Source organism: Myotis daubentonii, chromosome 5, assembly GCF_963259705.1.
Source record: "Myotis daubentonii chromosome 5, mMyoDau2.1, whole genome shotgun sequence".
NCBI classification, from domain to species: Eukaryota; Metazoa; Chordata; class Mammalia; order Chiroptera; family Vespertilionidae; genus Myotis; species Myotis daubentonii.
In genome coordinates this window covers 11,133,784-11,157,168 of record NC_081844.1, presented here as the reverse complement: position 1 = coordinate 11,157,168, position 23,385 = coordinate 11,133,784, and the positions used below count along the sequence as shown (strand labels likewise).

The window sequence follows — 23,385 nt, the reverse complement described above, 5'->3', positions numbered from 1 at the left end:
AACATCTGACATTTAACCTTCCTGGAGGGAGAACAATGCTAGGGCCATGGCAAATCTGAAAACCAGAGCTGAGCCCAAGCTGGTTTGGCTCAGTGGTTAGAGTGTCAGCCCAAGTACTGAAAGATTTTGGGTTTGCTTCCAGTCAGGAGCACATACCTGGGTTGCAGGCTTGTTTCTCAGCCTGGTCTAGGCTCGTGTGGGAGGCAGCTAATCAATGTGTCTCTCACATTGATGTTTCTGTTTCCCCCCCTGCTCCCTTCCACTGTCTTTGAAGGATCAATGGAAAAAAGTATCCTCTGGTGAGAATTAACAAACAAAAAAAGAAAGCCAGAACTCAGAAGCACTGGGCCTGTTGGTGGCACTTTTCCTACAACATGGGAAGTGAGAGATGGGAGGAGTGCTGAACTCTGGGACATCCTTTGACCTCAGACCCAAGGTTTATTTATGCTTTATCCCTGTCCCTTCTCCCTCTTCTCTTTCTTTCCCTCATCTTCTGCCCCCCTCCCCTGTCCACCACATCTCCCCTCCAGGGCTCTGGTGGCCCTCATCCCCAGCCCAAAGTCCAGGCAGGCCCTGTTCTTCTCAAGCCCTAAGCACCCTATGTAGGATCCTTGCCCTACCCACGCTCTGACACTGAGCATCCCTGCTCCTCCAGCCAGACCTCAGAATTCTCTCATTTGGGGCTGGTCTTCCATCATCCTGAAGGGCAAATAGGCCTTGATGGCACTGAGTCTAGCAGGCTCACTGTCTCTAGGAGGAGGAGAATCATCTGTAAGGAGCTGAGAAGCATAGATTCCCATGCCTGCCTGACATCCTGAGTCCCTGGACTCTGAAGGCTTCTAGGGAGCTGCATCATTACCTGCATGACTTGTGGACCCTATTAGAGAAACAGTAACTTAGAGACTGGTTTGGGAAGTGAGGGTCTTCCCCCAGGTGCCTGGGATTCCTCTGTATAACCATGAGAAATCCTGCTCTCTGGGGCTCCCCACCTGCACTTCAAGCATCAGCTCTCAACCTGTGCTTGTTGGAATCTTACTGAAGCCACCCCACTCCTGCTCCACTCCACTCCCATTCCAATTTCATTGCTCTGGGATATGGCTTGGGTAGTGATCATCTTTTAGAAGCTTCCCTGGTGATTCTAATGGGAAGCCAAAGATGAAAGTGATTGGTTCATGGTGAAGGTAAGAGTGGAGGTTGGTGCTCAGCACTGTGTTAAGCACTTTGCTCTACAGCAGTGATGGCGAACCTTTTGAGCTCGGCGTGTCAGCATTTTGAAAAACCCTAACTTAACTCTGGTGCCGTGTCACATATAGAAATTTTTTGATATTTGCAACCATAGTAAAACAAAGATTTATATATATATATTTTTTTTTTTTAAATATATTTTATTGACCTTTTACAGAGAGGAAGGGAGAGAGATAGTTAGAAACATCAATGAGAGAGAAACATCGATCAGCTGCCTCCTGCACACTCCCCACCGGGGATGTGCCCGCAACCAAGGTACATGCCCTTGACCGGAATCGAACCTGGGACCTTTCAGTCCGCAGGCCGACGCTCTATCCGCTGAGCCAAACCGGTTTCGGCAAAGATTTATATTTTTGATATTTTATATATTTAAATGCCATTTAACCAAGAAAAATCAACCAAAAAAATGAGTTCGCATGTCATAGGTTCGCCATCACTGCTCTACAGCATCATCAATTGGGTGAAAGCCAGGGACTCCCATTTGTTCCTCCACCGCCTTTCTTCTTGCTGCACACAGGTGCCAACCACAGAGGGTAGAACAGATTGAGGGGACAGAGCCAGCCCTGGGGATGGGTATGCAGAGATCCCTCCCCACCTGGCCCCAGAAGGCTCAGCCCATCCCAGGAGTGCTGGCACTTTAGGCTCCTCTGAAGCTCTCTCCGGCATCAGCCTATCTGCAGGTCTTCTCTGTGGGTCTTCCTTCTGCTGCCCCCTCTCTGGTGCATACTGCTCAAGCTTACAGACTCCACAGAATCCTAGCTTGACCTACTGCATCTGCTTTCCAACTAGCAGCCACCTCTGGTCCATTCCCCCATTTCCTGGAACATACTCATTGTCTCTACCTCAGAGACTTGGAACTTGCTCTTCTGTCTGGAATGCTTGTCCTCAGCTATCCAGAGGTCTTCCTTCAGATATTACCTCTTCAAAGGGTGCTCCTGTTCACCCTGTCTACTGAGGGCCCATCCTGTCAGCCTCTCACCACCAGAAAGATTCTCCTCCTAGCACCTATGCAGTGGTTTGTTTCTTGCTGGTTTGTTGTCCAATTTGCCCACCGGGATATGAGTTTTATAAAGGTAGAAGCTTCCTCCTTTCTGATCATCATCAAAACCCCACCGCACCCAGCCAACCTGGCCTGGAATCTGGCACATACTAGGTGCTCAGTTATTATTGGTGGACTCATTCAGGAAAACTGGAGTGGGTGTAGGAACAGGAAAGGGAGGCAGTGGCCATCTAAGGCTGTGCAACTTCCTAGGTGACATTAGAAGGTACAGGCACACAGGTGGTCAGAGAGGTCACCCAGGAAGACTGATGGAGATAAAGGACCAAAGGCAGAGCCTTGGGGACCATCTTGATGAAATTGGCAGAGGAAGAACCTGAAGAGAGACAGCTGGAGAGAAAGAAAACTTGGCACTGTTGTCACATCCTGGAGGAGGTGGCACTTCAAGCTGAGAGCTCAGGGAGCTGGGTCCTGAAACTGTCCATGGGCAGCACCCAAGGGCCATGGACAGCCTTGGTAAGGGTAGTGCTTGCAGTCAGCAGTGTCCACTCTAGGGAGCCAGCCAGGGCCACCAAGCACTGAGGTGGGGCAAGGCCCATGTTTATATGCTGAGAGGAGCCGTTGTAGTTGAAGACACAGGAACAGGGCCTGGGTGAGTCTTCACTGGTGTTTGGTTTCTCCAGCATTGCTTAGACCACTTGAGGCACCAGTAGGGAAGAAGACTGGTGATACTGGGTGGAATTGGCCTTGTGGGAGGAGCAGAAAGACAAGGAAACCAGTGTGCAGGTGCTGCTGATCAGGGAGGAGTGGAGGAGCCTGTCCAAGGCTGGGTCAGAAAGGACAGACTCTTGGCCTGGCTACAGTGAGAGACTGACAGAGTGAGGTTGAAGAGCAAGCGTTTGGGCATAAAAATCCCAGGCAGGCTGGAGTTTGGTTGGGAATCTACCACAGACCTCCTCTGCATCTTCAGCTCTCACATTTGTGGTCTGGAATGTTTGCAGGGACCCTAAGTCCCTGATCTGGAGCTGATTGTAATTTTCTGAGTTGTGCTATGACTCTCCTGCTAGATGGGCCTGGACCCCACAGCCCTCCTCTCCAGGGTCCTCACTGTTCAGGCTCAGGAGCTGAGTCTCTGAGGTCCATGGGGTTTTGTTAAAAATATGGGTCTGGAGGTCAGATTTTGTTTTTGTTTCTTTAAAAAGGAAAGTGCTGTATAAATAATTTCTATAGCTACTCTACCCTGAAGGAGGCAGAGTGGAATTCCACAAGGTATTCCCTAAGTGTGGGCTGTGCCGTGACTTCCTTCCAAAGCCTATTGTTTGGGGTTGGGGGATGACCTTACAGTGGAGAAGAATCCTGCCAAACGGACTGCTCTGCCGGGAGATGAAGGTCAACATCATCTGTGATAAGTCACATTGACAGCATGCACCCCTGATATCATGAGAAGGACATTCATTGCACTATGTGATCTTCCTCCCCAAAATCCATCATGCCAACCTAACCATGAGAAAAAGCATCTGACAAGCCCAGATTGAGAGGGATTCTACAACGTTCCTGACCAGCCCTCCTCAAAACTGTCAAGGTCTTCACAAGCAAGGAAGGTCTGAGAAATTGTCTCAGCCAAGAGGAGCCTAAGGAGACATGATAACTAAATGTTACGGGGGATTCCGAATGGCATCCTGGAACAGAAAAGAACATTAGGGAAAGACAAATACTATGGAAATCAAATATGGACTGCAGTTAATAATAATGTATCGTCTGGCTGGTTTGGCTCAGTGGATAGAGTATCAGCCTGCCAACTGAAGGGTCCCGGGTTTGATTCTGGTCAAAGGCACATGCCAGGGTTGCAGGCTCGATCCCCAGTAGGGGGCATGCAGGAGGCAGCTGATAGTGATTCTCTCTCATCATTGATGGTTCTATCTCTCTCTCTCCCTCTCTATCCTCACTCTCTGAAATCAATACAAATATAGTTTTTAAAAAATAATGTATCACTGCTGGTTTATTACTTGTAAACAAGTGTTCTATCCATTCTACTATAAGTTGTTACTAATGGGAAACTGGGTGTGGGGTATATGGGAATTCTACGTTATCTTTGTAATTTTTCTTTAAATTTAAAAATAATTATTTTTTTTTAAGTGGCAAAACTGAGTTAAGCTGTCCTCTGGGTTGCAAGTCTCATCACAGAAATGGGCCTGGGTTCCTCTGGCATCTCAGGTTGAGTCAGCATAGCTGCAATGTGGATCTCCATCTCTGTGTGGCTCAGGGCCTGGTTGTATTTTTCATTTATTAATTTTTTTTAAATATATTTTATTGATTTTTTATAGAAAGGAAGGGAGAGAGATAGAGAGTTAGAAACATCGATGAGAGAGAAACATCGATCAGCTGCCTCCTGCACACCCCCTACTGGGGATGTGCCTGCAACCCAGGTACATGCCCTTGACCGGAATCGAACCTGGGACCTTTCAGTCCGCAGGCCGACGCTCTATCCACTGAGCCAAACCGGTTTCGGCATTATTAATTTTTTTAATCCTCACCTGAGGACATGCTTAGAAAGAGGAAGGGAAGGAGGGAAAGAAAGAGAAACATTGATCAGTTGCTTTTTAAAATATATATATTTTTATTTATTTTAGAGAGGAAGGGAAAGGGAGAAACAGAAACATCAATGATGAGACAGAATCATTGATCGGCTGCCTTCTGCACATTCCACGCTGGGGATTGAGTCCACAATCCAGGCATATGCCCTGACCGGGAATCAAACCGTGACCTCCTGGTTCATAGGTCGATGCTCAACCATTGAGCCATGCTGACCGGGTGATCAGTTGCCTTCTGTATATTCCCCAACTGGGAATCAAACCCACAACCTAGGTAGGTACCCTGAACGGGAATCAAACCCATAACCTTTTGGTGCACAGGATGATGTTCAATCAACTGAGCCACTCCGGCCAGTCGGGCGCCCTGGTTGTATTTTTTACCTGCTTATTGTAACCCTCTGCCAACTGGAGGAATGGAACAAAACTCAGTGAAGGTGGTCCTTGGTCTTACACACAGCTCTATTTTTGCTCAGGGCAGTGCCTGTGTGTAGTGGGTGCCCCCTAATGTGGCATGTGCATGGGTCAGATGTGGGCACATTGGTGGTTCTCTTCCTTGCGTATCCTCCTGCTCCCCCTGTTGTGAAGGTGTAAGGCTCCTTCCACCTCTGACCCTCAGCCTTTGCTCCTCTCTGGCTTCCTGGGAACCCACAGAGCCTCGCCTTCTATGCTGAGTCCCTTGTGGGTATCCAATTGGTGGTCACTCCCACTTCTAAAAGTTTCATAAAGAGCTGGAACATATTACCTGTAACCTTGGATCTCTTTGGAAAGAACTCAGGTTCTTGGGGCCCTGCAAGCTTGGCCAAGGCTGTGAAGGTGGCACAGGGGCTGCCCAGCAGGGCTAGAACTTCTCTAAGTGCTGTCTTCTCCCTGTGCTTCCCACTGGGTTGCAGATTTGGGAAAGTAAGAGAACTGACACTGGGTGGCACCAGAGCCCAGCAAGCTTTCCCTGCTTTGGGGTATGAAGTGGTAGAGAAATGCCTGTCTACCTATCTGCTGCCTGTAACCGTCCTTCTCCCCTTCTCAGACCCAGGCCCCTCAGAACCCCACAGAGTAGTCATCACTAGTGGGACCAATCATTGTCATTGCTTTAGTGATGGGTTCCCCAGGATGTAGTCAGTAGCACAGTTTTTCATTTTAAATAACTTTTTTAAATTACAGAAGTAACATTTGTTCTTTGCAGAAAATGTATAAGTTTGCCAAAGAAGTGTACCAAATAAACCATTAATATAGCCGGGCGGGCCAGCATGGCTCAGTGGTTAAGCATCAACCTATGAACCAGGAGGTAATGGTTCAATTCCTGGTCAGGACACATGCCCGGGTTGTGGGCTTGATCCCTGGTGAGGGTTGCACAGGAAGCAGCCAGTCAATGATTATCTCTCATCATTGATGTTTCTGTCTATCTCTCCCCTCTCCCTTCCTCTGTGAAATCAATAAAATATATATTAAAAAACAGTAATAAATAAACCATTAATATAAATTATAAACACATTTCCTACAGATCCTGGCTCTTAAGGTTCCTGTGTTTTTTGTCTTTTCTCTGACCTTATTCTTTTGAGCCCAGCGAGACATAGGAGGGCATAGTCCTTTTCATCCTCTTGGTCTCTCTTGGTTGGTTTACCAGTGTGCACATGTTCTCCCACAGGACACAGCTTGGGCTATGGCTTTGTGAACTATGTGACTGCAAAGGACGCGGAGAAAGCAATAAACACACTGAATGGCCTGCGGCTCCAGTCCAAAACCATTAAGGTAAAGAGTGGTGAGCACCACCTCATTCATTCCTGTCCTGAGCTGGAATCTGTGCCAAACCTGACTTACCTCACCATCACTGTCACAGGCACCATTAGCATCTCAGAAACCTGGTTCTTCCAGGGCCTCTGGGGAGCCTCCTGACTGCCCCAAATTGAGGTATTGGCATCTCACATGTGTGTTGAGTGGTGACCATTCCAGGCCTCATGCCGTGGCTCATGGCATCCTCGCCCCACCAGTAAAAGGAGGTTCCCCATGAAGAGCATGTAGAGAGGTGAGCCCCCTTCTCGGCCCAGGCCTCCCCTTCCTGTCTCATGTCTGGCTGTGACATTCCTATTCTTGTGCACCCCCATTTTCATGCCCTGCTTTCCCCACTCCTGGCATACTGTAGTGGCACAGCATTGTCGCCCTTCCAGCCCCATCACAGCCACTTCGTTCGACATTCACTTAGCACATGTTTATTGAACACCTACTATGTTGAACAAATCAGACAAACATGCCCTCATAGAGCTGGGAGGGGAGTGTTCTTGGCACATAGAACTACACTCCTGCCCTTCCTAGCAGGACTGAGCATTCTGGTAAGAACACACCTTTTGTCCATGCCCTCATGCTGCCCAGTGACACAAGAGTTTATACTTGAAATTAAAAAAAAAAAAAGAGTTCATATTTGCTCCTGTGTTATGGTTTCAGGCTCCTCGTCACATCAATTTTGTGACCCTCAGAAAGTTCTGCACATTCCCCACCTTCTGGAGCACACGGTTCTCTTGTTTCCTTCCCTTCCATCTCTGTCTCTCAGCCTCCTCACTCAGTTCTGACTATGTTGGGTGTGACTGAGTCCCATTTCCCTAGATTGCCCCTTTGTGGGCAGAAGCCTTCCTCCAAGCTGCCCTTTTCCAGTGAGACCTTGGTCCCTCCTTGTGGCCTGCAGGGTCCACACAGCTGTCACTTTTTCTTCAGTAACCTTTTCTTTGAAGAAAGGATCAAAGACCTTTTCTTATATCAGCCCCTGCAGCCTCTCACCACCTCTAGTACATACATGCCATTTTCTCTAAGCCACTACAAAAGTTCCTTTTAGGCTTTCTTCAAGTTTGCAAAACATAAGCCCAAAATGCCTAGAGTCATTTAATATTGAACAGTTGTGTGTGGAACTCAGGGCTCCCCTAGCACTCACGTCCCCATCTGGGCTCCTGTGGTGAGCTTGCCTATTGGCAGATGAATGTTGCATTCCCAGCAGCACCCAGCTTTCTTGCCCACCACTCCTCATAGGCAGGTCTTGTTCCCAGCCCAGCTCATCATCCAGAGAGGGATAAGGCCTTGCTTGGTAAGTGCCCAGGTAACAGGGTTCAGTCCCTGCTCTGCCACCAACAAATTGTGGATCTTCAGTTACTTACTTTATAAAACAGGAATAATGTTCCCTTCATTGAAATGTGAAAATGCTGCTATCAGCTCATTGCCTGGTCAATGGGGAGCTGCCTCAGGTGATGAGTGTTTGCGTGTTCTCCCACCATAGATTGGCTTTTTCTCACCCCAAAATTTAACACCCTTCCTTGATGCTTTGGCCACACACCTGTCCTAACCCCCGAAAGTGGTTTTATTTTCAAGGTGTCATATGCTCGCCCAAGCTCAGAGGTCATCAAAGACGCTAACTTGTACATCAGCGGGCTCCCCAGGACCATGACCCAGAAGGATGTGGAGGACATGTTCTCTCGATTCGGGCGAATCATCAACTCCCGAGTCCTTGTGGACCAGACGACAGGTACGGAGGTGGCCTGGGATGCACGGTGAGGTTTTCCTCTAGGCCAGGGGCTGGGTTTTCTAGGGAAGACAGATCATGTTTGATTTTAAATGTCATTAGTTGTTCCACCAATGAAAACAGAATCAAAATGAGACGACATTGGCATTTGTTCTGTGAGACTGGGGAGATAAAGTGGCATGAAAGAGCCCCTGAGTCAGGCTGGCATTTTATGGTGAAAACACCAAGACATTGTGGCACCAAGACACACCTTCCCTTAGGCACCCAAATGTCCCAGCCTGGCCTATGGATGGGTTACAAAGATTTGCTGCTATTCTTATTGCAGGCATACAATGTGTGATGTGACCATCTTTACTCTTGGTCCAGGCCTTTCTGTCCCAAAGCTACAAGGGTGACTGTTTCTGATGATTTAGATGCCCCGCCCACAGAACTCAGCAGTGAATTTTCTCACTGATTATCCTGGCCCCTCTCAGGTCATCTCAGTTCAGGACATTAGCTGCTTGGGCTCTGGGCGTTGCTGAATCAGCCTTGGGCAGACAGACTCGCAGGAAGCTGGGTTCTGGCCCTGACTGTGGCTCTCATCCCCTGCTGGCCTGGGAACTGGGATCAGGATATCCCTCGCCAATTCCTATGCATGCCTCCAGCTGGGGAGCAGAGAGCTTGGGCCATGCCTTCTTTTCGACCCCTCAGAACTGTTCCTGCCAGGAGTGGGAATCTGCTGACAAACTAAAAAGGACGCTTCTTGCCTCCGGAGCTCAGTGAAGCCAGTAGAATTGTCTCCATTTGGTTTTTATGTTCTTCCTACACAGAGTATTCACCACTCCCTTGGCTGTGGTATTAAAACTAATATTGGGTAATTAGGGCACAGGAAGTCATAGCTCTGAGATGACCTCCCCTTTGCAGAGCAAACCCTGGAGAGCAGGTAGGTGGGGTCACACACATTTTTTCGCGTTCCCCCCAAGCTGTGTGCTTTGGGGCATCTGGCCTTGTCCCCTGCTCTCCTTTCTCTAGCCCCAACTGTGGAAGCTGAGATTGGTGCCTGCTGGAGCCTGGCCTTGAGAGGAGTGGGCAGCTTGATTGCTCCAGGGGCCTGAGGAGGAGAAGTGGCTTGTGGAGTATAGTCTGCAGGCTCAGGTCACTGGCGTTTCATGGGAGCTCTGGGTATATCCCTAGTCTGGCACAGACACCAGGGTATGCTGGAGTGACCCCTTCTGACCCTTTGCTGGAGGGTAGGGGGTGGGCATAGGGTGAGGATTCCATTTATTTGGGACAAAACCCCCTGGCCTGTACCAGATTAGTTTCCTAAAGCCCCCATTGAGAGAAAACAATGCAGTCAGCTGGTCAGTGCATGTATTTATTCCCAGCTCCACCTGCATAGGAGTGTCTGAATGGGCTGCCTGGGGACCCACCTTCCTGCTTCCATGGCCCTGCTTTTCTAGATTGCACAATGACTGCTTTGCCTCAGCTGATCTCTGTCCAGCACTGCTGAATGGGGCCTTGCTCTCTGGAGCCCAGCGACCTTGAGAACATACCCCTGGCCATGTAGCGTTTGTTTCACTTCTGTAGATAGCTCCCTCAGCCCTTTGCTGGGGATTTTGCCTCCTTTCTGTCTGCAAGGCTTTTATCTCCTAGTGTTGGGGGCCCCTCAGGGTTGCTCCCAGGCTCAGCTGTGACCTTAGGGTGGTGTACTAGACCCTCACTCTCCCTCAGGCCTCCCTGCCAGCTACTTCAAGGAAGGAACTGGGGCCCCCACCCCACACCTTTTCTGTTATGGTGTCCTTGCAAGAGGACAGGAGGGAAGGGAGAGATGAGGGGCTCCTGGACTCCCTCTCTCAGCCCTGCTTCCTGACCTGGGGCTAGAATTAGCAAAAATGTGAGTCCCCAGGGGCTGAGGGCTCCCTTCTTCCCCTTGCTCTAGTGGAGGCTACCCACCCAGGGCCCCTCTACTGGGATCCCATGGAGCCCACAAGGAAATGAGGTAGAGAACGGCATGGCAGACAGGTTTGACTTCATGTGATATGCTTTTTAGTGTTGAAGAAATAGGAAGCTCTCTTAAGAAACCTTTACATCCTGAGCTAACAGAACTTAATTTTTTAATTTTTCTTTGCTTCTTTATCCATTTTAATTGTAAACTTTATGATTTACTCATTTGGAGATTGTGCCATTTATTGGTCTCTGCTCTTAATTCTAAAAAACACTAGTAGAAAAGAAGGATCTCTTACCCTTTGAGACAGCATGGAGGGACCTGGCGAGTATTATGCTAAGTGAAATAAGCCAGTCAGAGAAAGACAAGTATCACATGATCTCACTCATATGTAGGATATAATGATCAAAATAAACTGATGAACAAAATAGATCCAGAGACATAGCATAGAACAGACTGTGGAATCTCAGAGGGAAGGTGGGGGTGGGGGAAGTGATCAACCAAAGAACTTGCATGCATATGTGCATAACCCATGGACACAGACAATAGGGTGGTAAAGGCCTGGGTCAGGGGTGGGAGCAGGTTGGAAGGGGCAGTGGAGGAAAAGGGGGGACATATGAAATACTTTTAACAATAAAGATTTAATTACATTTTTAAAAAATAAATCCTATCTAATAATGAGGTAATATGCAAATTGACCATCACTCCAACACACAAGATGGCCGCCCCCATGTGGACACAAGATGGCCAGCAGGGGAGGGCAGTTGGGAGGGACCAGGCCTGAAAGGGAGGGCACTTGGAGGCGATCAGGCCTGCAGGGGAGGGCAGTTAGGGGTGACCAGACCTGCAGGGGGGGGCAGTTAGGGGTGACCAGCCCTGCAGGGGAGGGCAGTTAGGGGCAATCGGGCCATCAGGGGAACAGTTAGGCGTCTATCAGGCTGGCAGGGGAGTGGTTAGGGGGTGATCAGGCAGGCAGGCGAGCGGTTGGGAGCCAGTAATCCTGGATTGTGAGAGGGATCCCAGATTGGAGAGGGTGTAGGCTGGGCTGAGGGACACACACACACACACACACACACACACACACACACACAGTGCATGAATATCGTGCACCAGGCCTCTAGTACATAAAATAAAAAACACTAGAGGGAATTTTTTTGAAGATAGCTCTATTTTTTCCCTCTAGTGTAGATTTATCACATTAGTGAATTAACATTTTCTTGCACTAAATAACATTTTCTTTCTCGGGTTTTGTTCATTGCATCGGGAAATTTTCATTTGAAAGTCATTTTACAAAATCAAACAGGAAATCCCACTTGCATACACACTCTCTCTGCTTGATCTTAAGGTCTTTATAAATAGAATAAAACCATCTCCCAGAAAGCAGCTTCCTATAGGAGCCTGCCAGCTCAGCGTTATTTATCTAAAGTTAGATTTTGTTCAGGTTTCCATCTGTCTAAGCTATTATTCATGCCTTTTAAGAGTGAATAAATCAATACTTTCAGGTGTTCTTTTGAACTGAAATAAAAAAAATAAGCTCAGGTTCTAGATTTTCCTGGGGCATACATGTGATTGCTAGGTCTGATCTCACTAATTCAGTGAGTGTCTCTGGCTGTGTGAATTTTAAAGAGTCATGAAGCCAACGTGGGGGCAGCCTTCAGGCCGCTAGGAGCTTCTGTATGATCTCCCAGGGCACTGTGCAGGGGAAAGGGGTAAGCTGGGACAGGGAGCTTCCTAGTTGGAGTGTTGTGTGCTTTAAGACCCAGCATGGGTTGTCCCCAATATGTTACAGTTGTAAACAAAGAATCCTTGGCCTGAGGGTCCCTGACTATTCATCGTGTGCTTCAGTGGGGCCCACAGTATCACATCCAAGTCAGGCCTCAACATGGGATTCTAGACACAGAGAGGTGTCAACCATGCCTTGCAGTGACACTTGTCATCTGATGTGCCTGAGTCTCTCTGTGCCCCTCCAGGGCCTCAGGACCAGCCAGGGAGACTCATGCCCCATGCCCACCATGGGGGAGGCAGTTGGTAGGAGGGACCCTGTGGGAAATGGTAAGGAAAGGTACTGGAACATGGGAGCTGAACGGGGGGACATCTGGTGTGTTCAGTTAGCTGGTGGCCCTGTGAATGGCAGGTGATATGAGAGTGTCTAGGATAGGGCTATTGACCACAGCCATCCCACCAGTTACACCTGTGACTCCAGCCCAGCAATGTCACCCTCAGACTGGCCCTTGCTGTCACCTCTCCACTACACTCGAACCTTCACTGTGTATGTTTTTGTTTTGTTTTTGACACCCTGTTTCTTCTCAGGAGAAGGAGCCAGCCTCTTCTGTGACTCTAAATTCCCTCACCCCAGCCCCACCCCATTCCTTGAGTTCTTCAAGGGCCAAGATCTCCTCATCATCCCCCCAGACCCAGAATGTGGATAGACAGGGTTTGGGGGCAGCTGAACCCTCTGCTATCTGGTTTGCTCAGGTCTCACACTCATGCCAACTGACCAGACACTGCCTATAGCAGTTGGGCAGATCTCAGGCAGCCTGGTCCTGTATCGCGTTCCTGCTCTGTTGAGGGACTCAGCTTACCTACAGGGGCCTCAGTCTAGGTAGCAAGAGAAGATACCCACCTCGAGGCAGATGGAGGCCACGACGGGGTCCCTGGCCCATCCCATGCAGGGAGAGATGAGGGGCTCCTGGGAACAAGACCAGGTATGGAGTAGGCCTAAGGCAGGGTCTCTTAACCTACCAGGCGGTCTATGGGGGACTGTCAGCACTGTTGTGTGTGCCTGGTCAGTTTAGGGGGAAAGAGTGAGTGGCATCACTTGATTCTGAGGGCAGATTGGGGTCCACAGGAGGTCCCAGGACTTTCAAGTAGTGAATGAGCTGATGGCAGCAGGAGAGTGCTGTTAGGGTGAGGTTTAGTTACTGGGACTCCACGCCCTTCTGCGATGAAGGAGAAGGCTGAGCTGGGCACCTAGTAACCAGGGATTCTGTTGGGCCCACTAGAAAGGCAGCAGGCTGCAAAAGCCTGTCCGGGCTATGCGGCCAGGTTGCTCCTTATTCACTATAGGCCCTCAGAGGCACCACTGCTCCTCAGGCACACTGGGAGGATAGGGCAGGCATGGCGGGGGGGTGGGGGGGGGGAGGCGGGTCCAGAGCCCGGGGAGACTTCTCAGACCCAGCCCTGCCAATTGGTTGCCTTCCCACCCCAGCCCATCTAGCACCCACACCACAGTGGGTACCTAGTGTCAAAATAGTGATGGGAGGTAGGGGGTGTGATTGCTTCTAATGTGGCTGTCTGTCACCAAAATACCTTTTGGCACTGAATAACTCAGAAGAAAGTCTGAAACCTTAATATTTTATTAGTCATTGTTGGGTTTTTTTAATTCATTTTTTTTTAGATAATCATAGAACTATTTTTAATTGGATTATAAATGCCCCTTCATTCTTTTTTCTTTTTTTTATCCTCACCCAAGGACGTACTTAGAAAGAGGAAGAGAGGAGGAAAGAGAGGGAGGGAGCGAGGGAGGGACATCGATCAGCTGCTTTCCATATATATTTTGATGAGGGCTCGAACTCGAAACCCAGGTATGTGTTCTCACCAGGAATTGAACCGGCAACATTGCTGTGCACAGGACCATGCTCAACCAACTGAACCACTCCGGCTGTGTTGTCCCTTTATTCTTAATTTAAACATGTTTAGCATTTCCAAATTCACTTCACACAGAATAATGAAACCTTGACCCAGGTGGCTTGAGCATATTTAGGTTTAATTTTTGTCTATCTCATTAAGTAAGCATCCAATTTGAAGCGCAGTAGACTGACTTGCTTGATTTTTGTTTTTCAGTTTTAAAAAATCCTTGCATTTTTTCCCCCTAACTCCATTTTTGTTGGTTTGTTAAAAAGGTTTGTCCAGAGGGGTTGCGTTTATCCGGTTTGACAAACGGTCGGAAGCAGAAGAGGCAATTACCAGTTTCAATGGTCATAAACCCCCAGGTTCCTCTGAACCCATTACAGTGAAGTTCGCAGCCAATCCCAACCAGAACAAAAATGTGGCGCTGCTCTCCCAGCTGTACCACTCGCCAGCTAGACGGTTTGGAGGCCCCGTGCATCACCAGGCACAGAGATTCAGGTGGGTCAGGAGGGCAGTGCTCTCATCTACCTACCCAGTCTCTTCCCATCATGGCTGGCAGTGCTTTGAAGGCTGTTAGAGCCTCACTTGCTGGGTAACCACATACAGTGGGAAGCACTGGGCATGCCAGGCTGCTCACATCAGAAGGTTGTACTCAGAATCATTTCATGTCTCCATGTCCCACCTCCATTATAAAAGTGTCTGTATGAAAGCCATCTCTTTCCAATTGAGTGTTGTCTTTAATTAGAATTAAAAAGATGATGCCAGTTCCAAACAGGTACTGAGAGAGCAGGTGATAGCACTCCAGTATATAGTTTCTAGAGAGATGAGAGTATAGCTGTGAGTTTAAAAGATCATTCCAAAAAAACCATGTATATATAACACAGACACAGACAATTATGTGGTAATAGCCAGAGGGAAAGGGGGGTGGGAGCTAGGTGTAGGTGGGCAACGAGGGGGAAATGAGGAAGGAAAGAGACATTGCTTGGGATGATGGGCGCATGGATGTAGTGTGTAGATGATCTTTTATTGAGTTGTGCACTTGAAACCTGTATGGTTTTGTGAACCAGTGTCACCCCAATAAATTCAATTTAAAAAAAAAAAAAGAAAATACTCTAAAAATATGTATCATTCAACTCCGTAAGAAAAGGATGCAGCTGTAGGTATGTTCAGTGAGAGCTGTTCTCCTTCCTGAGTTTTTAAACAGGTTTTAGACATTTGGTCATTAGGCCTAAAGCAACCCTTTCTCACATACCTGTGGAGTTATTTTGATATCTAAATACTAAATGCCTTCTGTTGAAAAGCCCTGTCCAAAGTTCTCAACCATGTCAGGTTCTAAAGCTGGCTCTCCTAGTTACTAGACAAAGGCAGGGGAAGTGCCTTCAGACAGAAGCAAGTAGGGAAGTAAATCCAATGTGGAAGTCAGATAACATAGATCACCTCACTACTGATCAGGATGAGTGGATGGCAGTGTTCACTGAGTTATGGTAACTGGAAAACCAGGGACGGCTGGAGGAGGAGAAGGGGGCCTTGCTCACAGCAACAAGAAGTAGAAAAGAAAGTGGAGACCAGAGGAGCCAAACAGCTGGTTAGGCGGGAAAGGAACATGATGGCCAGAGGAACAAAGCAAAAAGATGGAAGGAAGTAGTGAGTGGAAGAGACAGGAGGAAAGATTTACCACCAGAAGGCAGACTAAGATAAGAATAAGAGAAAGACCCGGAAGAGAAGAAAGTGCCTCTGTTGTTACCATATTGGGGAAAGGAGAGTCAGCTCTCCTTTTGTGCCATAAGAGAAAGGAGTTAGGGGTGGGTTTCCTGACTGTCAGGATGAAAGAAATCAGCTCCAATTGGCAGGAGAAAAACCTTAACAATAATTCATAAGAATGAGAATTATGTCAATAAAAGGCAATGAAGTATTTCTTCAGATTATTTGTAGTATAATAGCTACATAAGAAGTTTAACTATAATAAGTCATGTCCATATTGGGTACCTATAAAACTTGGAGAAAAGTAGGTCCTTTTAAGGGGTCCTTTTAAAAGTGGGAATCCCTTTCCAGTTCTCATTGAGAACCAGCTGGGTGCCTTTTCTCACCCCCATTTCAATGCTGTTATGGTCTCACTGTCATCCCAACAGACTCAAGATCACTGACAAGCCACAAGTCATGTAACCAACTCGGGTGTTCTGATGTAGGCTGTTTAAAATTATTCTTGAGAAGTCAAAGCCATGGCAAATAATGTGTCTGGATTCTTCCATACCTGTGTTGAATACAATCCTTGGATCAGTGGCCTATACCTCGGGGGCTGGTCACCCTGCCTGGGGTCATGTCTGTGAAAAAGTGAATTTGTTTAATGGCCCCTTGAAGGCACCCACCTACCTCTCTGTCAGCCCCACAGCTCGAAGCCCGATTTTATTTTGGAGATATAATACTTCTCCATTTGCATGGTGTGGCTTCACGGATATTGTATCACAGTCAGATCTTTTTAAATTGACCTGAAACCATGACTTTTTAATTTGTGAACCATCTAGAGGGCCACATGGCTTCAGTTACAACTTTATTATCTCCCTTAATGCTTATTGCAATGGCTACACATTGGTAGAAGGCTTAGTTTTGATGCAATTAAAAGTGTCACTTTTAATTACATCAAAATGTTCCACATTTTTGGTACAGTTCAGTGACCCTGCAGTATGGCCTCTGGCCCTTTTGGGATGTTATGAGCCAGCAACGGAAGGTTACCCAGAGCTTTGGGAAGGAGTTCCCTTGTGCCGGCAGTGGCCCTTCACCGGAGCATGTGTAACCTGGACACCACTTGGTTGTGGATCCTTAGAGATGGCAGGTCATGACCAGGGGAAGGTACAAAATTTAGAAAAAGAAGAAAAAAGTACAGGCCTCCCCAAAAGACATACATGCAGTATGAGGAAAGCGTTTCCTCCAGGGCAATTTGAGGGTGTAAGAGCACCTCAGAGGATATGGAGAGGCTTTCATCATTTAAAATGTGAGAAGCACAGAAATGGCGAACAGGAACCACACACACACAGTGGGAAGAGTGGAGGAAGTGGTTGGACAGCCACTAACAGACCATCATTCTGAGTGAAATCAGTTGAGGCTCTGAACTTCCACAGGCAACAAGTGTCTCAGGGGCAACTCCCTTCCTCTGCCACCATATTGAATTCCTCTCAGTTAAAAAAAAAAAATCTTGCTTGTGACTGGTGGGGTGTGGCAGCCTTGAGAACTCCACCCCTGGCTGATGGGAGAGGGAAGGGCCTGAGCCAATCCCGCCTGTTCCCCCAATAGTGTTGGCATGCTCGCCAACACTGACCTTGACCTTGACCTGAATGCTGTGCTCTCTGTTTGCTAGGTTCTCCCCTATGGGTGTAGATCACATGAGTGGGCTTTCTGGTGTCAATGTCCCAGGAAACGCGTCTTCAGGCTGGTGCATCTTCATCTACAACCTTGGTCAAGATGCCGATGAGGGAATCCTCTGGCAGATGTTTGGCCCCTTTGGCGCAGTCACCAATGTGAAAGTGATTCGCGACTTCAACACCAACAAGTGCAAAGGCTTTGGTTTTGTGACCATGACAAACTATGAAGAAGCCGCGATGGCCATAGCAAGTCTGAACGGCTACCGCCTGGGGGACAAAATCTTACAGGTTTCCTTCAAAACCAACAAGTCCCACAAATAACTCACTCATGCTTTTTTGTACGGAATAGATAATTCAGAGTGAAGAAGTTGAAACTTTTTTGTTAGTGTACAACTCATTTTGCGCCAATTTTCACAAGTGTTTGTCTTAGTCTAAATGAGAAGTGAAAAGGTTTTTATACTCTGAGATGCAACCAACATGTTCAAATGTTTGAAATCCCACAATGTTAGACCAACTTTAAGTTTCTTAAGTTATTTCCTTTAAAATATATATTAAACAGAAATCTAAGTAGACTGCATTGACTAACCAGTCCCTCGGGATGGTGGTGAAACTGAAGCATGCTTTAACTTCTAAGACTGTCTAACACCCACTTCATTCGGTGTCTCCACAAACTGGATAAAAAAATGACCTTTTAATTTTCGTTTTTAAACTAAAGATGTTAGACAGATGCTGAGTGTGCGTTTTCTCAACTGCTTCAACATTTTAAGCAGTTTCTGCTTTGGTTGACATGAAATTGCTTCCCCAAGCAGGTCCCATTGCCACCTTCTGGTCACTCAGTCCTGGGTTCTGCCAAGTAGTCCTGACAGTGGCCGAGGGCCACCACTGGGGACAGGGCCACAAGCTGGGTCAGGCCCTCTAAAGGAGGACACAATGTTTTCTAAGCCCAGACGTCAATGGGAACGGACCAAAGAGTTTCAGGGAAACTCCATATATTCCTGAATCAGATCTAAGCCCCAGGCACTCCTGAAGATGTGTAGCTACTCTGACATTCTGAGTTCCTGTCCACACATTGCATGCACAGTGCCCCACACATCAGATATTGTTGTTCTAGCCATTTCTCCAGTTTCCAAAAGCATTTAACATAGCTCGAATGCATAAGATAGCTCTATTTTTAATAACATGAACATTTGAGCATTATATTTCTCATATCCCTTGTGAGTGCTAGACTTTTTTCTACTTTAGTCGGATTTTGTTTTGAAACTTTGCTTTCATATGAACACTCAGCAGGAAAGTACTTACTTCTTGCCAATTATCTATTAACGAAAAAAAGAAAACCTTTGATTTGTAGTTTTAAAGATTAACCCTCAAAAAAGTTCTCTTCATTATTGCTTTGACATTTTGGGTTGTTCTGTTAATTTTCTTTTGCTTTTTTGTGTTTTTTGTTTGTTTTTACTTTTGCATTTAAGACCATTAAATTTGATTTTGTTTTGCTCAAATTTTGTTTTGTTTTTTATTTTACCTTTTCTTTCTTTTTGGCTAGGCAAGATACAGACGGCCCAGCATTCAGGGAGGATATATAAGAGCTTAAGGAACAAATACTTGCCTCAAGACAAAGCATTTACAAATCTGTCGTATAGGAATGTGCAGTCACAGATGGTGTGTTTTTAAAATGGGGAGCCAGTAGGGAGAATCTGACAGGGCCTGCGAAGTAGCCAGGACTAGATCTCCGGGCAATTCCTAAGGAGCATGATCCGATTTTTATAAATATCTAGTGTACAGTGAGAATAAAAAACAGAATAACTTAGTACCAGCAGTTTTTAACTTTGACACAAGACTAAACGTAATAATAGGCTGTTTTTTAGTTATTGAGATCATGGAATTGCAGCATTATTTATCTATTAGTCTATTTATTTATTTACGTGGGGGAGGGGAAAGGCCGATGGGCACAGCCTTCTCCAAAAAAAAGATCAGTGTTCTGAGAAGCCCATGAAAAAATTTTGAGGCTATTACTCTCATACTTTCGTGAGGGGCTACCAGCTGCTTGCATTATTCTCCCAAATTTAAGATGTTGCCATGTTCTTTTCCCATACAAGGCCAAGTTCATACCTTGAGGCCTTGTCTCATAAATTGCCATGGAGGGCCTCCTCCCTCCAGCAGAATTTCCCAGATCCTAAGTCAAAGCCAGCTTGCGTGCCTCCTAGAACCCCAAACATAGAGATTGTCCCCGCTCTGTTGCCCCAGAGTGTTCTTCACCCTGGGACTGGCATGTTTTTCTGGAAAAATAAGCCTTTCGGGTCGTGCAACCTTGGGCCAACATTTTCTCAGAGATAAGATTCCCAATTCTAAAACCAACCCTTAAATCTCTTTGACACACATTCCTGTCAGCCCTCACTCATGCTCATTTTATTACAAGGATAATATAAATGCAAACGAGATGATGGTGGGCTGGCACCCAGCACCGCAACTTCTTTCCTCCCCTCCCTTTTATTTGAACCAGATTGATTGTTCTGATGTTAGGTCAGATGAAGAGGAGATGTAGAGTACATATGAGCCTTTGAAGGTTGAGTTTCTCAGGTCATTAAAATTCTCCTGTTACATGGTCACCTCACCCCTCTTTGAATAGCCTTCTAACTAAAAACCCCAATGTGTTTCTTTGGGAGTTTTGATGTACAGGTGTGTGGAACGATTCTATTTTTGACATATTCCTCCTGAAAAGCAATTGTCACTCCCATCCAGGTACCAGATGCTGGCCCCGTGTCTATGAAGTTCGTTACATCTCTAGGCTTGTTTGCAAAAGGAAGATTTATTTTTTAAAAGTCACAATCCAAAAGAAACCATTTTTCAAAATTTACATTTTTATTTATATTTGTATTTTGCAAAATGAGTGATCTTATTTGGGAATTTTGATGGGAAAAATAAGAGTAGATAAAGTTAATTTATCACAAGTTTGGTTTGGTACATAAATACCAAAGAAGCCTTGGTTGAATTCTCTTTTGTCCTGTGTAACTACCCTAACAACTGTTTGCTAAACAGCTCCCAACTTGTGGACCTGGTTCCAGTTGAGTTCTCTTATTTTTAACCCTTGACTTCTGGAGCTTTTCAGTGGAATATGCTAGGCCATGATCTTCTGCGCCACTATGCCTCTTACCAGCAGGTAGGGCTGGGTTGGTCTGTCATCTTTGTTCAGAAGGTGAGTTTTTCCCTTGCCAAAGGCAGCTGACTTAACCTTGGAGAGTCTGCACTTGGTGTTAATGCTAGAAACCCAGCATCCGGGGTCTGCACCAGGCTGCTGCAGGAGTTGGTGCCTCTGAGCTGGCAACTGAGCGGTCCCTACTGGATCAGACAAGTAGAAGAATCCTATGAAAGTTATTGGCAATAACGTATTCTGGTTGGCCTCCAAACTAGGGCCATTGTAGGGCCATTGACTGACCTGAGTCCACTGTTGGGCTTGAAAATCAAAGTTAGCATCACCCAGCTAGCTGTTCCATTTTACATCTGATGCAGCCTGATTTTTTTCTCTCTACTTATTGCAGCCTTCCTGTGTTGGATAAAAAAGAATAAGAATAAGCTGCCCCACCCTCACCCCCTACCCCAGTCCTCCACCAGAAATTCTTCCCATCTTCCCAAGACCTAAGGCACCTACTTCCCTCCCATTCATCAGATTTCCAGGCCAGCCACCAACTACGGTTGCAAGTGCTTTGTGTTGAGTGGCATTGATAATTGACCCTTTCTTACAATAGCAGTAGAACTTGAATCCCAGATCTTCAGTGGGGTTCAAGGTTCTAAACCTTTTGATTTGCCTCTGACTTCTAATGATTGTATTGTATATTTTCCCACAACCTTTTGGTGACATAGTTCAGTTTTCTGCTTGGTTGTTTTTTAAAAAAAGAAAATTTACTTGTAAGTCACCACCAGGACCTATGTTAGGCTAACCAGTGGTCTGAGCAGTGATTTTGAGAGGACTATATTTCACTTCCCCCTACCCCCAGAAGAGAAAGCTTGTCCATTGGTTGGGACCACCTCGTTACCATGTAATGTTCTGTTTATAGTGACTTGCTCTGGGGGAGGGGGACTTTCCTGACCGGTCCCCTTGTTGTACAGTAGATGAGTAGACATTTTGTATATTAGTGTTTTAAGTTACTGATTTGTTTTATATAAAATAATTTATTTTTCAGATACCATTTTTCATTTTAACTTTGTTTTTACATGGGTTTGTTTTCAATAAAGTATGACACTGCTGTCCAAAGTCAACAATAAAATGAATCCCATTGTGTTATTTTGAGGATGCTTATGTAACTAGCTTATTATTATTATTATTATTATTATTATTATTAATTTTCAAGGGGGAAAAAAGCCCTCAGTTTTCCATCTTCCTATTTCCCTTTTTATCCTTGTGAATAAATGTTCTTTAGTGTTTTAAGAGGAAAAAGCAAACCTAGATTTTGATAATACAGAAGATTTCAGATTAATAAAGAAGCTTTGAAAGAAGACCATTTTTCAAAATTTTAGTGAAGTATGAATATTTTTTGTCAATGGCTTTCTCAAAGAGAATGAAACTTTTGCACCATTTTCAGAGTTTTTATAGAGATGCCAAATTGATATATTTACATGTAATGGAAACATGAAAAAGTTTTATTAAACAATTGTTCATAGCTGTGTAGACATTTTAATTCAGTTTCCAAAGCTCTCAAAGCGTATTTTTGGAGTACGGAGTGATAACAGTTTGGGATATGATTCCAAACATTTGATTGTCCAAATACTTAGTTCTTTCCACAGGTATCAGGTTTGTGTTAAACACTGTATGTGAACTATGACTGGAATTCTGTGATATTTTGGTAATAAATGAAGTGGGATCATTGAGATGTGGTGGTGTAGGGTGATGGTGTGTAACTTATAAGCAGTGAACACTGCCAAAGCGCCAGCTGGGGTTGCAGGTGACTTCCTCCTAGTTATACTTGGGCTGCCCTCTTGTATACAAGCTCTCCCTATATGCCAGGGATGGCCTTGACCCATGTGAGGAGGTAGGAGACCCTCGGACAGCCAGCTTGGGGTATTGAGGGAAAGGCACCAGGATGTGCTCTGTGACCAGATCCCCCACAACCCTCTGCTACACAGATTTTGCCCCCTCCCCTGGACACGCAAGCCAGTTCCCTCCCCTCAGAGACTCAGAGGCCCCTCTTCTCCAGGTTCAATGATCTTGGGCTTTCTGCGTTGTCCCTGAGCGTTTCCTGCCCGTCTGCTCCTCACTCCTGAGCCCTGTGGCCATTCTAAGTGTCCTGACATTAATCTTGGTGACGGGAAAGCAAATTCTGACTGAGAGGCAGGATGGAGCACAAGGATCTTAGGTTTGAATCCTGGCTTGGCCCTCTCCCCAGTGTGCATTGGGGGCAAGACACTGACTTTCCAAGCTTCAGTGTCCCCATCTGTGAAATGGGATCCATAACACTCACCCCATAGGATTCTTAGAAAAGAGAAATAGATCAAATAGGTACTGCACTTACCACAGCTGTTCTGAATCCAGAAAGCATCAGAATTGAGGCTGGTGTCAGCAGAGAAGAGCAAGCCCCCACGCTGCCCAACAGCCAGTGGGCTCCACTGCAGCCTACAGATGGGCCTCTTCTAAAGTCTCTGATTTTTCGTGTGTGTGTGTGTGTGTGTGTGTGTGTGTGTGTGTGTGTGTGTGTGTCTTGGAGTTCTGTGTTCATCTTCCTCTTTTCTAGATGTGGCTAAACAGTCCCATCACTTCTGAAAATACCTCAGAATATCCAGCCCCGGTCTGCCATAGGAGGGCATCTGGGGAAGAAGGAGCACACTCCAGCAGGAGGTGGTTCAGGGTGTCCCCTGCACGCTCAGACCAGAGGCCAGTGCAGGGCCTCCAGCAGGGCTCCTTGGATGGACTGTTCCAGGCGTCTGCACTGTGCACTGACGAGAAGGGACCTGGGTGTCAGCCCTTTCCAGTGCATCAGAGAGTAGAGCTTCTTGGCCTGGAGTGCATCCTCCTTCCCCAGGGGCCCTGTTTAAAAGCATATTCACCATCAGCAGGTGTGGGGTAAGCCTGAGATTGTGCATTCCTAACAAGCCCAGGTGATGCTCACACTCCAGGAACCCACTTTGAGAAGCAAGAGGTTTAAGAAGGTGCCTTA

The 23,385-nt window shown here is 46.5% G+C and overlaps 1 protein-coding gene across 1 annotated transcript in view; it reads left to right on the top strand.

Moving 5' to 3' along the window:
* The window catches only part of ELAVL1 (ELAV like RNA binding protein 1), a 41,971-nt gene extending 19,869 nt beyond the window's left edge, over positions 1-22,102 (top strand). The window contains exons 3-6 of the mRNA XM_059695883.1: positions 6,476-6,579; positions 8,182-8,335; positions 14,159-14,384; positions 17,239-22,102. Of these exons, the coding sequence (XP_059551866.1) occupies positions 6,476-6,579; positions 8,182-8,335; positions 14,159-14,384; positions 17,239-17,563 (809 nt within the window). The 3' untranslated portion in view covers positions 17,564-22,102. The remainder of the gene's footprint in view (positions 1-6,475; positions 6,580-8,181; positions 8,336-14,158; positions 14,385-17,238) is intronic.
* Positions 22,103-23,385: the final 1,283 nt, after the last annotated feature.